Source organism: Pristiophorus japonicus, chromosome 2, assembly GCF_044704955.1.
Source record: "Pristiophorus japonicus isolate sPriJap1 chromosome 2, sPriJap1.hap1, whole genome shotgun sequence".
Lineage (NCBI taxonomy): Eukaryota > Metazoa > Chordata > Chondrichthyes > Pristiophoridae > Pristiophorus > Pristiophorus japonicus.
Window position 1 is genome coordinate 127,744,118 of NC_091978.1, and position 12,321 is coordinate 127,756,438.

Genomic DNA, 12,321 nt, shown 5'->3' on the forward strand with positions numbered 1-12,321 from the left:
GATTCTCATTCTTGGCTGCAGAGGACACTATCTAATTATCAAATCCCTTATCACTACCACATTTCTATTCTGCTCTCCTCCTCCCCGCACCCCCCAACCCCCGCCCCCAGACAGCCTTCTGAACCTTGGTGCCTTGGTCTACAATGTGGCAGTCCTCCCCACAGACTTTCTCCTTGACTTCATAGCTAGCGAGTATGTCATACCTGTTGGTGTCCTATGTGGAAAAAATAGGGGCAGAGATTATGGTCCGAAATTGTTAAACTCTGTGTTGAGTCCAGAGGGCTGTAAAATGCTTAATCGAAAGAGGGGTTGCTGTTCCTCGAGCTTACGATGAATTTTGTTGGAACAGTGTAACAGGCAGAGGACAGAGGTCAGAGTGGGAGTGGAGCGGAGAATTAAAGTGACAGGTGACCGGAAGCTCGGGGTAATGCTTATGGACCGAACGTCAGTGTTCTGCAAAGCGGTCACCCAGTCTGCATTTGGTCTCCCCAATGTAGAGGAGACTGCATCGTGACCAGCAAATACAGTATTCTAAATTGCAAGAAGTACAAGTAAATCGCTGTTTCACCTGGAAGGAGTGTTTGGGACCTTGGATGGTGGGAAGGGAGGAGGTAAAAGGGCAGGTGTTGCATCTCCTGCGTTTGCACGGGGAGGGGTATTGGGGGTGATTGAGGAGTGGACCAGGGTGTCGCGGAGGGAGCGGTTACTTTGGAATGCTGAAGGGGGGGGGGGAGGGGAGGGAACGAGGTGTTTGGTGGTGGGATCACATGGAGGCGGTGGAGACTGATCCATTGAAAGTGGAGGCTGGAGGGGTGAGAGGTGAGGACGAGCGGAACGTTATCGTGGTTCTGGGAGGGAGGGGAAGGGGTGAGAGTAGAATTGCGGGAAATGGAACGGACACGGTTGAGGACCGTGTCAACCACGGTAGAGGGGAATTCTCAGTTGAGGAAAAAGGAAAACGTACCAGAAGCACTGGTATGGAAGGTGGCATCGTCATAACAGATGCGACGGAGACTGAGAAACTGGGATAATGGAAGAGTCCTTGCAGGTAGCTGGGTGGGAGGAAGTGTAGTTTAGGTAGCTGTGGGAGGCAGTGGGCTTGTAGTGGATGGTTGTCGATGGCCTATCTCAGAATTGGAGACACAGAAGTCGAGGAAGAGAAGAGAAGAGTCAGAGATGGACCATGTGAAGGTGCTGCTAGACTCGCTGCAACAACCGACTTACTGATCTGACCCCTGGAATTTTTCCTGGTGATTGAGTATCATATCACACTGGGCATCCTTGCTCCCAATTCCCGGGATTATTTTCTTCAGTTTCTCCTCCGCGGTTACAGTGAAAAGTCTCCGATTCTCCATGCCGCTGACCCCTAATGCCGCGGTTTTTGCCGGTTTTTTTTTAACCAGTTTTCTCATCGCCTAACGCCGATGGATTGGAGAGACCCGGTGGTGACCTGGCCGCCGGCATCTCTACTCCAGCACCTATCCCAGTACAATAGGCACCTCAAAGCACTGGAGAAGTATCACCAATATTGCCTCTGCAAAATCCTGCAAATCCACTGGCAGGATAGGCGCACCAACATCAGTGTTCTCTCTCAGGCCAACATCCCCAGCATCGAAGCATTGGCCACGCTCGATCAGCTTCGATGGATGAGCCACATTGTCCGCATGCCCAATGCTAAACTCCGAAACAAGCACTCTAGTCAGAGCTCCAAGTCCCAGGAGGATAGAGAAAACGCTTCAAGGACACCCTCAAAGCCTCCTTGAAAAAATGTAACATCACCACCGATTCTTGGAATCCCTGAACCAAGACTGCTCAAAGTGGCGGAGACTCATCCCAGAAGGCGCCGAACACTTCGAGTCTCCTTTTCGGGAGCATGCGGAAGTCGAGCACAAACAGCGGAAGGAGTGACAAACCAAGCACCCCACCCACCCGTCCCTTCAACCACCACCTGCCCCACTTGTGGCAGATCCTGCATTGGTCTCATCAGTCACCTTAGAACTCATATTAGTGTGGAAGCAAGTCACCTTGTGGGATCTGGGGGACTGCCTAAGAGGAAGATGGGAAGGGTGGAAATTGGATGCAAAGTGAATTAAATTTTCTAGTTCGGGGCGAGAGCAAGAAACTGCACCGATTATAGTCATTGTACCAGAAAGAAATGAGGGAGGGGACCTGAATAGGACTGGAACAAAGAATGTTCTACATATCACACGAAAAGGCAGGCATAGCTCGGACCTGTGCGGGCTCCCATAGCAGCACCTTTTAATTTGGAGGAAGTGAGTTGAGTCAAAGGAGAAGTTGTTCAACGTGAGAACAAGTTCAGCCAAGCAGAGGAGGGTGGTGGTGGTGGAAGGTATTCAGGGATAATGGATCAATGCGAGTAAATGGAGTTGAGATACAGGTCAACCGTGATCTAATTTAATGGCGGAACAGGTTCAAGGGTCTGAATCGCCTACTTCTATTATGTTTGAGGAAAAAGGAGGAAGGTTTTGGGTAAGGGAGAAAAGAGAAAAATACAATTGAAGTACTTGCATTTTTGACAAGACATTGCAAATCGACTCTGGGAGGTAAGGCGATTGCTTTTAAATAAAAATAATTGAGAAGAGCTTTTGGGGAAGGAAGAACACCATTTTACTTGTATTTTAAGTTTTGTAAAGTATTAAATGAGTCTTATTCCAATTATAGCTGAGGCCCTCTATCTTTCAGTTTCGATAAACTATTACATTTTCTTGTCAGTAATGTGATATATTGCTTTTGAAAATAACAACAATTGAGCTGCAGTTAGATTGCAACAAAAATCAGAAACTGCTCTCCAGAAACTGCTCATAAGCAGCAGCATGGGATATTTCTAATTTATAAAGAAATGTACCATTTTATTGCCGTGTAACATGTGTTGTGTGGAATTAATATACTCTTGTTAAAATAAGGGACTTTTGAGTGCACACATTTAAATTTATTTTTGGTCTTCAGGTTTACAGCTAGACCTCTGGTGGAGACGATATTTGATAGAGGAATGGCAACTTGCTTTGCATATGGCCAGACTGGAAGTGGAAAAACACATGTAAGTATTTGTTTTTACAATCAAGTTCCAAAATAATTTCTTGATTAATCAGCTAATTGTAGTTGGCATGAAAGTCTAATTAGATTCCAGAGATAATCTTAAAAGTGAGAGCAGTATGGTGTTATGTGCCTATGTTTAGACAGCTGATTATGAAGTTGTTTTAGATAGTAATGGATTTATTTAAGAACTGATTTGTATATCAACTTGTCCCAAACTTTCCACGTCATTGCCTTCCATCATCTAGTAGGGGGTATCTAGCCAATGCCACATGTTCAATTTCTATACTGACTGACAAATTTGCGGGGGTGGGGTGGTAGGTAGGTAATGTGTGCTTACGCATGTCACACAGTTATTTGTCCCAATTGGCACTTATTTAAAAAGTCTATATTTAGTTCATTAAGCTCACTGTTGCATCTTTTACTCGGTTATTTCTCTCCTGCTTAGCACTTAAAAACCTTATCAATCCCTGTTCATTACAAATGGTACTGTACCTTTTTATATGCTCTGTGTCTCGCCACCGTAACTGTACTGAGCTTACTTGATATGTCACGCGCCATGTGTGTTCTTCTAGACTTTGGAAAGTGGTAGAATAAACATGTAGACTTATCAACTTTGGAACATGTTAATAGTAACTGATGAGCAATATCAAATAGAATGCAGCAAATTGCAATAGTTTACCGAATATTTCTATTCCATTTTGAATGCTTCTGGAGAGGGAGGGTAAACAGCCAGCTGTCGTGGTACATGTAGGTACCAACGATATAGGTAAGAAGCGGGAAGAGGTCCTACAAGCTGAATTTAGGGAGCTAGGAGTTAAATTAAAAAGTAGGACCTCAAAGGTAGTGATTGCTACCAGTGCCACGTGCTAATCAGAGTAGAGGGAGCAGGTTAGTTAGAATAAATACGTGGCTTGAGCAGTGGTGCAAGAGGGAGGGATTCAAATTCCTGGGACATTTGAACCAGTTCTGGGGGAAGTGGGACCTGTACAAAAGGGACAGTCTGCACTTGGGCAGGACTGGAACTGATGTTCTAGGGGTAACATTTGCTAATGCAGTTCGGGAGTGTTTAAACTAATATGGCAGGGGGATGGGAACCTATGCAGCGAGATATGGCGAAGTAATATGGAGTCAGAAACAGATGGTAGAAAGGTAAAAAGCAATAATGGAAGGCTGAGTAAACAAAGGCAAGTAACAAAAAGGGCCACACTACATCATAATTCTAAAAGGACAAAGGGTGTTAAAAAAACAAGCCTGAAGGCTTTGTGTCTTAATGCAAGGAGTATCCGTAATAACGTGGATGAATTAACTGTGCAAATAGATGTTAACAGATATGATGTGATTGGGATTACAGAGACGTGGCTCCAGGATGATCAGGGCTGGGAACTCAACATCCAAGGGTATTCAACATTCAGGAAGAATAGAATAAAAGGAAAAGGAGGTGGGGTAGCATTGCTGGTTAAAGAGGAGATTAATGCAATAGTTAGGAAGGACATTAGCTTGGATGATGTGGAATCTATATGGGTAGAGCTGCAGAACACCAAAGAGCAAAAAACGTTAGTGGGAGTTGTGTACAGACCTCCAAACAGTAGTAGTGATGTTGGGCAGGGCATCAAACAGGAAATTAGGGGTGCATGCAATAAAGCTGCAGCAGTTATCATGGGTGACTTTAATATGCACATAGATTGGGCTAACCAAACTGGAAGCAATACGGTGGAGGAGGATTTCCTGGAGTGCATAAGGGATGGTTTTCTGGACCAATATGTCGAGGAACCAACTAGGGAGGAGGCCATTTTAGACTGGGTGTTGTGTAATGAGAGAGGATTAATTAGCAATCTCGTTGTGCGAGGCCCCTTGGGGAAGAGTGACCATAATATAGTGGAATTCTACATTAGGATGGAGAAGGAAACAGTTAATTCAGAGACCATGGTCCAGAACTTAAAGAAGGGTACCTTTTGAAGGTATGAGGCGTGAATTGGCTCGGATAGATTGGCAAATGATACTTAAGGGGTTGACTGTGGATGGGCAATGGCAGACATTTAGAGACTGCATGGATGAACTACAACAATTGTACTTCCCTGTCTGGCGTAAAAATAAAAAAGGGAAGGTGGCTCAACCGTGGCTATCAAGGGAAATCAGGGATAGTATTAAAGCCAAGGAAGTGGCATACAAATTGGCCAGAAATAGCAGCGAACCCAGGGACTGGGAGAAATTTAGAACTCAGCAGAGGAGGACAAAGAGTTTGATTAGGGCAGGGAAAATAGAGTACGAGAGGAAGCTTACAGGGAACATTAAGACGGACTGCAAAAGCTTCCATAAATATGTAAAGAGAAAAAGGTTAGTAAAGACAAACGTAGGTCCCCTGCAGTCAGAATCAGGGGAAGTCATAACAGGGAACAAAGAAATGGCAGACCAATTGAACAAGTACTTTGGTTCGGTATTCACTAAGGAGGACACAAACAACCTTCCGGATATAAAAGGGGTCGGAGCATCTAGTAAGAAGGAGGAACTGAGGGAAATCCTCATTAGTCGGGAAATTGTGTTGGGGAAATTGATGGGATTGAAGGCCGATAAATCCCCAGGACCTGATGAACTGCATCCCAGAGTACTTAAGGAGGTGGCCTTGGAAATAGCGGATGCATTGATACATTTTCCAACATTCCATTGACTCTGGATCAGTTCCTATGGAGTGGAGGGTAGCCAATGTAACACCACTTTTTAAAAAAAGAAGGGAGAGAGAAAACAGGGAATTATAGACCGGTCAGCCTGACATCGGTGGTGGGTGAAATGATGGAATCAATTATTAAGGATGTCATAGCAGTGCATTTGGAAAGAGGTGACATGATAGATGCAAGTCAGCATGGATTTGTGAAAGGGAAATCGTGCATGACAAATCTTCTGGAATTTTTTGAGGATGTTTCCAGTAGCGTGGACAAGGGAGAACCAGTTGATGTGGTGTATTTGGACTTTCAGAAGGCTTTCGACAAGATCCCACACAAGAGATTAGTGTGCAAAGTTAAAGCACATGGGATTGGGGATAGTGTGCTGACATGGATTGAGAACTGGTTGGCAGACAGGAAGCAAAGAGTAGAAGTAAATGGGTACTTTTCAGAATGGCAGGCACTGACTAGTGGGGTACTGCAAGGTTCTGTGCTGGGGCCCCAGCTGTTTACATTGTACATTAATGATTTAGACGAGGGGATTAAATGTAGTATCTCCAAATTTGCGGATGACACTAAGTTGGGTGGCAGTGTGAGCTGCGAGGAGGATGCTATGAGGCTGCCGAGTGACTTGGATAGGTTAGGTGAGTGGGCAAATGCATGGCAGATGAAGTATAATGTGGATAAATGTGAGGTTATCTACTTTGGTGGTTAAAAACAGAGAGACAGACTATTATCTGAATGGTGACAGATTAGGAAAAGGGGAGGTGCAACGAGACCTGGGTGTCATGGTACATCAGTCATTGAAGGTTGACATGCAGGTACAGCAGGCGGTTAAGAAAGCAAATGGCATGTTGGCCTTCATAGTGAGGGGATTTGAGTACAAGGGCAGGGCGGTGTTATTACAGTTGTACAGGGCCTTGGTGAGCCCACACCTGGAGTATTGTGTACAGTTTTGGTCTCCTAACTTGAGGAAGGACATTCTTGCTATTGAGGGAGTGCAGCGAAGGTTCACCAGACTGATTTCCGGGCTGGCAGGACTTGACATATGAAGAAAGACTGGATCAACGGGGCTTGTATTCACTGGAATTCAGAAGAATGAGAGGGGATCTCATAGAAACGTTTAAAATTCTGATGGGTTTAGACAGGTTAGATGCAGGAAGAATGTTCCCAATGTTGGGGAAGTCCAGAACCAGGGGTCACAGTCTAAGGATAAGGGGTAAGCCATTTCGGACCGAGATGAGGAGAAACTTCTTCACCCAGAGAGTGGTGAACCTGTGGAATTCTCTACCACAGAAAGTTGTTGAGGCCAATTGACTAAATATATTCAAAAAGGAGTTAGATGAAGTCCTTACTACTAGGGGGATCAAGGGGTATGGCGAGAAAGCAGGAATGGGGTACTGAAGTTGCATGTTCAGCCATGAACTCATTGAATGGCGGTGCAGGCTCGAAGGGCCGAATGGCCTACTCCTGCACCTATTTTCTATGTTTCTAAATGTGACTTTTTGCTATTGGATTTGTGTTATTAATGACATAGGACATCTACAGTTCCAGGAAGTACCCCCTGAAGTATCAGCAATGTACAACAAAGTGTGAGATCCAAATGCAGTCATCATCTAACTGTAAATTGTTTTAGTCTTTGAGCCTTCTGGTGCCATTCCAGCCAATTGTCTGATGCAGTGAAATGTGCAGCTTTCAGACTGAGTTGAGGTAGAAGATCTGCCATGATATTGAATGGCGAAGCAGGCTCGAAGGGCTGAATGGCCTACTCCTGTTCCTATATCTTGTTATTTTCAAACCAGCTTTTAATTACAAAGGTACTGTAATGATAAGACAGAACAAAAGAATCACTATAGATAAAATACTGCATTTTGTCACACTGGTTTATCTAGAGACCATATACAGTCTACCCTATTATTAACTATTTAGTTATTTATTTAGTTTCCTTGAAGGAAAGTTTTTGCAAAAAAATCTCCTTAACCTCCAACGGTAATCAAATAAACTTTTGAATAGCTATCTATGCCCATATCTCTTGGATATTTCCCCAATTTTCTGCAGGTGGGTAATATTTGTCAAGATGTATTGCAAGTGCTTTTGTTGCAGCAATAGTGATATTACACTGATTTGATTCTTCCCTATCACTGCATTAACAGTCTTGGAAATCCTCCTCTGTATTACCACAAGGACTGCAACAGTTCAGGGAGAAAGCCTACCAACATGTTCTCAGGGCAACAAGTGTTTCCTTGCCAGCATTACCCACATCCCAACAATATAACATTTTTAGAAGATGCAGTTTAATGTTGATAAGTGTGATGTCATATATTTTGGAAGGGAAAAATAAGGGGGGGAAAATTCGTTATCTTAGCACCTCCAGTTAGCGCCAGTAGATGACGCTGGAGCATTATTGCTGAAGCGCGGCGAATCCAACACCGCATGCCAAATCCCGCCCCTTCCCCTGCAGCGCTGCCGTTCAGTTATTGCCGGGCGCCGCAACGCCAGGTGGATCGTGACGTCAGTGAGTGTGCAACGCTCACTGACCGCACAATCTGCAAAATTGATTGTCGCCACGTACTTTAGCATCTGAAGGAAACAGCGAGAGCTGGTGTGAAGCAACAGGAAGCCTGCTGCAAGGACATTATTTAAAGGGATCATCAGTACTGAATCGCAGCTGTAGGTTAGTGGAGTTTCAGTGCTTTCTTGTCGGTTACACACAGTGCACCCGTCTCATTCTGTAATTTCAATGTTATTTGGTATCAGGAGTGCTGTGGCAACTAAAAAGTAGCTACATTTATTCTTTAAAAAAATCAAATTGCTACACTTGTTTACATTAATGGAGATTGTAGTGGCAGTCGATGACGCTCTCCAGGATCAACAGCAGAGGGGGCGGAGACAGGGAGAAACACTGGAACATGTGGCCAGAGGGTGGAGGAGGCCATCAGGATTCTCAACAGGAGCATTACCCTCTAATTAAGTGAGGAGCAATGTATTAGAAGGCTCCACTTCACCAAGGAGGTGGTCACAGAACTCTGCCAACTCCTACAACCAGACCTCCAGCCTCAGATCAGGGTGATCATGGCTCTTGGTGGCAGTTAAGGTCATGTCGTCCTCTATTTCTTCGCCAGTGGATCCTTCCAGTCTACAACAGGAGATATAGCTAACATCTCGCAGTTTACCGTCCATTATTGCATCCGGGAGGTCAGAGGCTCTCTACAGTAGGAGAAGGGACTACATTTCCTTCCCCATCACCAGAGAGAAGCAGGACGAGTGAGCATGTGGCTTTGCCAGGATAGTGGTATTCCCCATGGTGCAGGGCTCCATTGTCTGCACCCACGTGGCTTTGCAGACACTGCATAATAATCCTGAGATCCTCTGTAACTGCAAAGAATACCACTCACTGTGCAGTTGGTGTGCGACCACAGTCAGTGAATCCTCAATGTCAATGCCCGCTATCCTGGCATCAGCCATGATGTCTTCATCCTGTGCCAGACTGGTGTGCCAGCGCTCTTCCAGCCACCACATGAAGCTTCGCAGAATAGGGCTATCCGCTCTCCACCTGGCTAATAACTCCCCTCCGCACTCAGCACTCTTATAATGAGAGCCATGCTGCCACTAGGAACATCATTGAGCAGACCATCGGCCTGCTGAAGCAACGGTTCCTCTGCCTTGACTGCTCGGGAGGAGACCTCCAGTATTCGGCTGAGTGGTAGTCTGCTGCATGCTCCACAACTTTTCCATCATGAGGGCCCAACCCTTGTCACCAGGGATTGCGGGACCACCTCAGGAGGAGGAACAGGAGCGAGGGAGGAAGCAGCCACTCAATCAGCCTTTCGGAAGGGCGGTCCATGACTGCCTCATCAAACTGCGATTCGAATAAATTAAACCCCAGATCCCTGTTGCTCATACATCCCCATCATTCCATCCCTATCGCAAGCCATATCACAGCTCAAAGCTGAAATTTAAAACTCAGATGAGGAGGAATTTCTTCTGAGGGTTGTAAATCTGTGGAATTCGTTGCCGCAGCTGTGGAAGCTGGGACATTGAATAAATTTAAGACAGATAGACAGTTTGTTAACCGATAAGGGAATAAGGGGTTATGGGGAGCGGGCAGAGAAGTGGACCCGAGTCCATGATCTGATCAGCCATGATCGTATTAAATGGCGGAGCAGGCTCAAGGGGCCGTATGGCCTACTCCTGCTCCTATTTCTTATGTTCTTAAATGAGAAATACCACAAAAGAATCCAAACTGAATTAATAAATTTGTCAAAAGTCAGTGAACACATATTTACAACAAAAATATTAACTATTCACCCTTGTGCAACCCATTAGTACCTACTTTAATGCTCCTACGAAATGTTGGCCCAGTGGCTGCAGCATGGCTGGTGGAAGGTTGCCGAATGTCCGTGCGAGAGACTACACATGGCCTTGCAGGACACCCTCGACCAGCTCTGGGCCTGGAAGGCCCGGCTGCGGACTGCACCACCTCAGCATGGGAAGCAGTAGTCTGGGCTGACTGTATGACAGGCAGTGGCAAGAGCAGTGGCGGAATGGCAGTGGTGGGAGCAGGAATGCTGTCATCCTGAGAGAGGACAGCTGGGTCCTGCTCCACTGACCCACTGCCATTCTCTCGGGGCAGCACCTCCGCATCCTCAGCAATCTGTTGGAGCACAGACGGCTGGTCTGCTGCGACACCATGAAAGCCCCAGTCGATGATGGTAGACCCAGCCATGATGGCAGCAGTCGGTGCTTGTGTGGCATTGTAGCTTTCGCCTGTGTTGCAATGGAAGCTGTTAGATTGCTGGTTTGGGTCACCACGGTCTCTAGGAGTCTACCATCCTTTGCAGACTGGAATTGATGGGCTCCATGGTATGCTTAGAGCCTTGTGCAATGTTGGAGTCTGACTCCTTCATGTTTCTTATCATTGCCGAGAGGCTCTCGGGCACCCTTGCCATTACACCTATCATCTTTGTGCATGCCCATCACTCTTTTTTTCTAAAGGCATCGAGGTCCTCATCCGAGTCCTGTGCAGCAGAACTCGCCGTCTGGGGAGCAAGCCCCCGAACTACTCTTTTCTTTCTGGTCTTGCTGCAGTCTACTTGTCTCCTGTGCAGATCCCAATACTATACTAGCTCTAAAGAATGTGTAGTGCCAGTGTCTGAGCTGGTGCCTGCAGGTGAGACATGCAGTGACGCGGTGTGTTCTTCCTCCTCCTCCTCCTCACTGGCCTTGTTCTCTACAGCACCCTCGAACAGACTGATCAAATGCTTGCTCATTATCGGAAACCATAAAGGTACAGGAGTCGGGTGAGGGGTGGAGGGCAGAAAGGGAGAAATGCATGTATACAGCATGATTAGCTGGAAAGTGCAAAATGCTTGCAGGGTGAGGGATGTGAGACAAAGGAGTAGGCATGAACATACCATTGTCCCCAAGGGGGTCAATGACGCCAGTGGCCATGGTGCCCACCACCTGGCTCCCAATAATCTGCAGCACTCTATTTTCCAGTGCAGACAGTGGTTGGGTGCTGGCTTGTACCCCGTCTGTGTGCTCCTGCTCCCTCCTGTTGTGAGCCACCTTGGCCTGCAATAGAAAGGAAAGTGTGAGTGTAGAATAATGTGTTTATGTGATATGCCTGCCATAGTTGAATAGCTGTCATTGTGTACAAGGTGTGAGATGTATGTGTGAGGGCATCAAACAGGAAATTAGGAGTGCATGCAATAAAGGTGCAGCAGTTATAATGGGTGACTTTAATATGCACATAGATTGGGCTAGCCAAACTGGAAGCAATACGGTGGAGGAGGATTTCCTGGAATGCATAAGGGATGGTTTTCTAGACCAATATGTCGAGGAACCAACTAGGGGGGAGGCCATCTTAGACTGGGTGTTGTGTAATGAGAGAGGATTAATTAGCAATCTCATTGTGCGAGGCCCCTTGGGGAAGAGTGACCATAATATGGTGGAATTCTGCATTAGGATGGAGAATGAAACAGTTAATTCAGAGACCATGGTCCAGAACTTAAAGAAGGGTAACTTTGAAGGTATGAGGCATGAATTGGCTAAGATAGATTGGCTAATGATACTTAAGGGTTTGACTGTGGATGGGCAATGGCAGACATTTAGAGAACGCATGGATGAATTACAACAATTGTACATTCCTGTCTGGCGTAAAAATAAAAAAGGGAAGGTGGCTCAACCGTGGCTATCAAGGGAAATCAGGGATAGTATTAAAGCCAAGGAAGTGGCATACAAATTGGCCAGAAATAGCAGCGAACCTGGGGACTGGGAGAAATTTAGAACTCAGCAGAGGAGGACAAAGGGTTTGATTAGGGTAGGGAAAATGGAGTACGAGAAGAAGCTTGCAGGGAACATTAAGGCGGATTGCAAAAGTTTCTATAGGTATGTAAAGAGAAAGAGGTTAGTAAAGACAAACGTAGGTCCCCTGCAGTCAGAATCAGGGGAAGTCATAACGGGGAACAAAGAAATGGCAGACCAATTGAACAAGTACTTTGGTTCAGTATTCACTAAGGAGGACACAAACAACCTTCCGGATATAAAAGTGGTCAGAGGGTCTATTAAGGAGGAGGAACTGAGGGAAATCTTTATTAGTCGGGAA

At 45.8% G+C, this 12,321-nt stretch overlaps 1 protein-coding gene across 6 annotated transcripts in view; it reads left to right on the plus strand.

The window, feature by feature from the left end:
* The window catches only part of kif2a (kinesin family member 2a), a 225,386-nt gene that overhangs the window by 160,183 nt on the left and 52,882 nt on the right, over positions 1-12,321 (plus strand). For all 6 annotated transcript variants that reach the window (XM_070869241.1, XM_070869257.1, XM_070869252.1 and 3 more), the window contains one exon: positions 2,968-3,058. In XM_070869241.1, the coding sequence (XP_070725342.1) occupies positions 2,968-3,058 (91 nt within the window). The remainder of the gene's footprint in view (positions 1-2,967; positions 3,059-12,321) is intronic.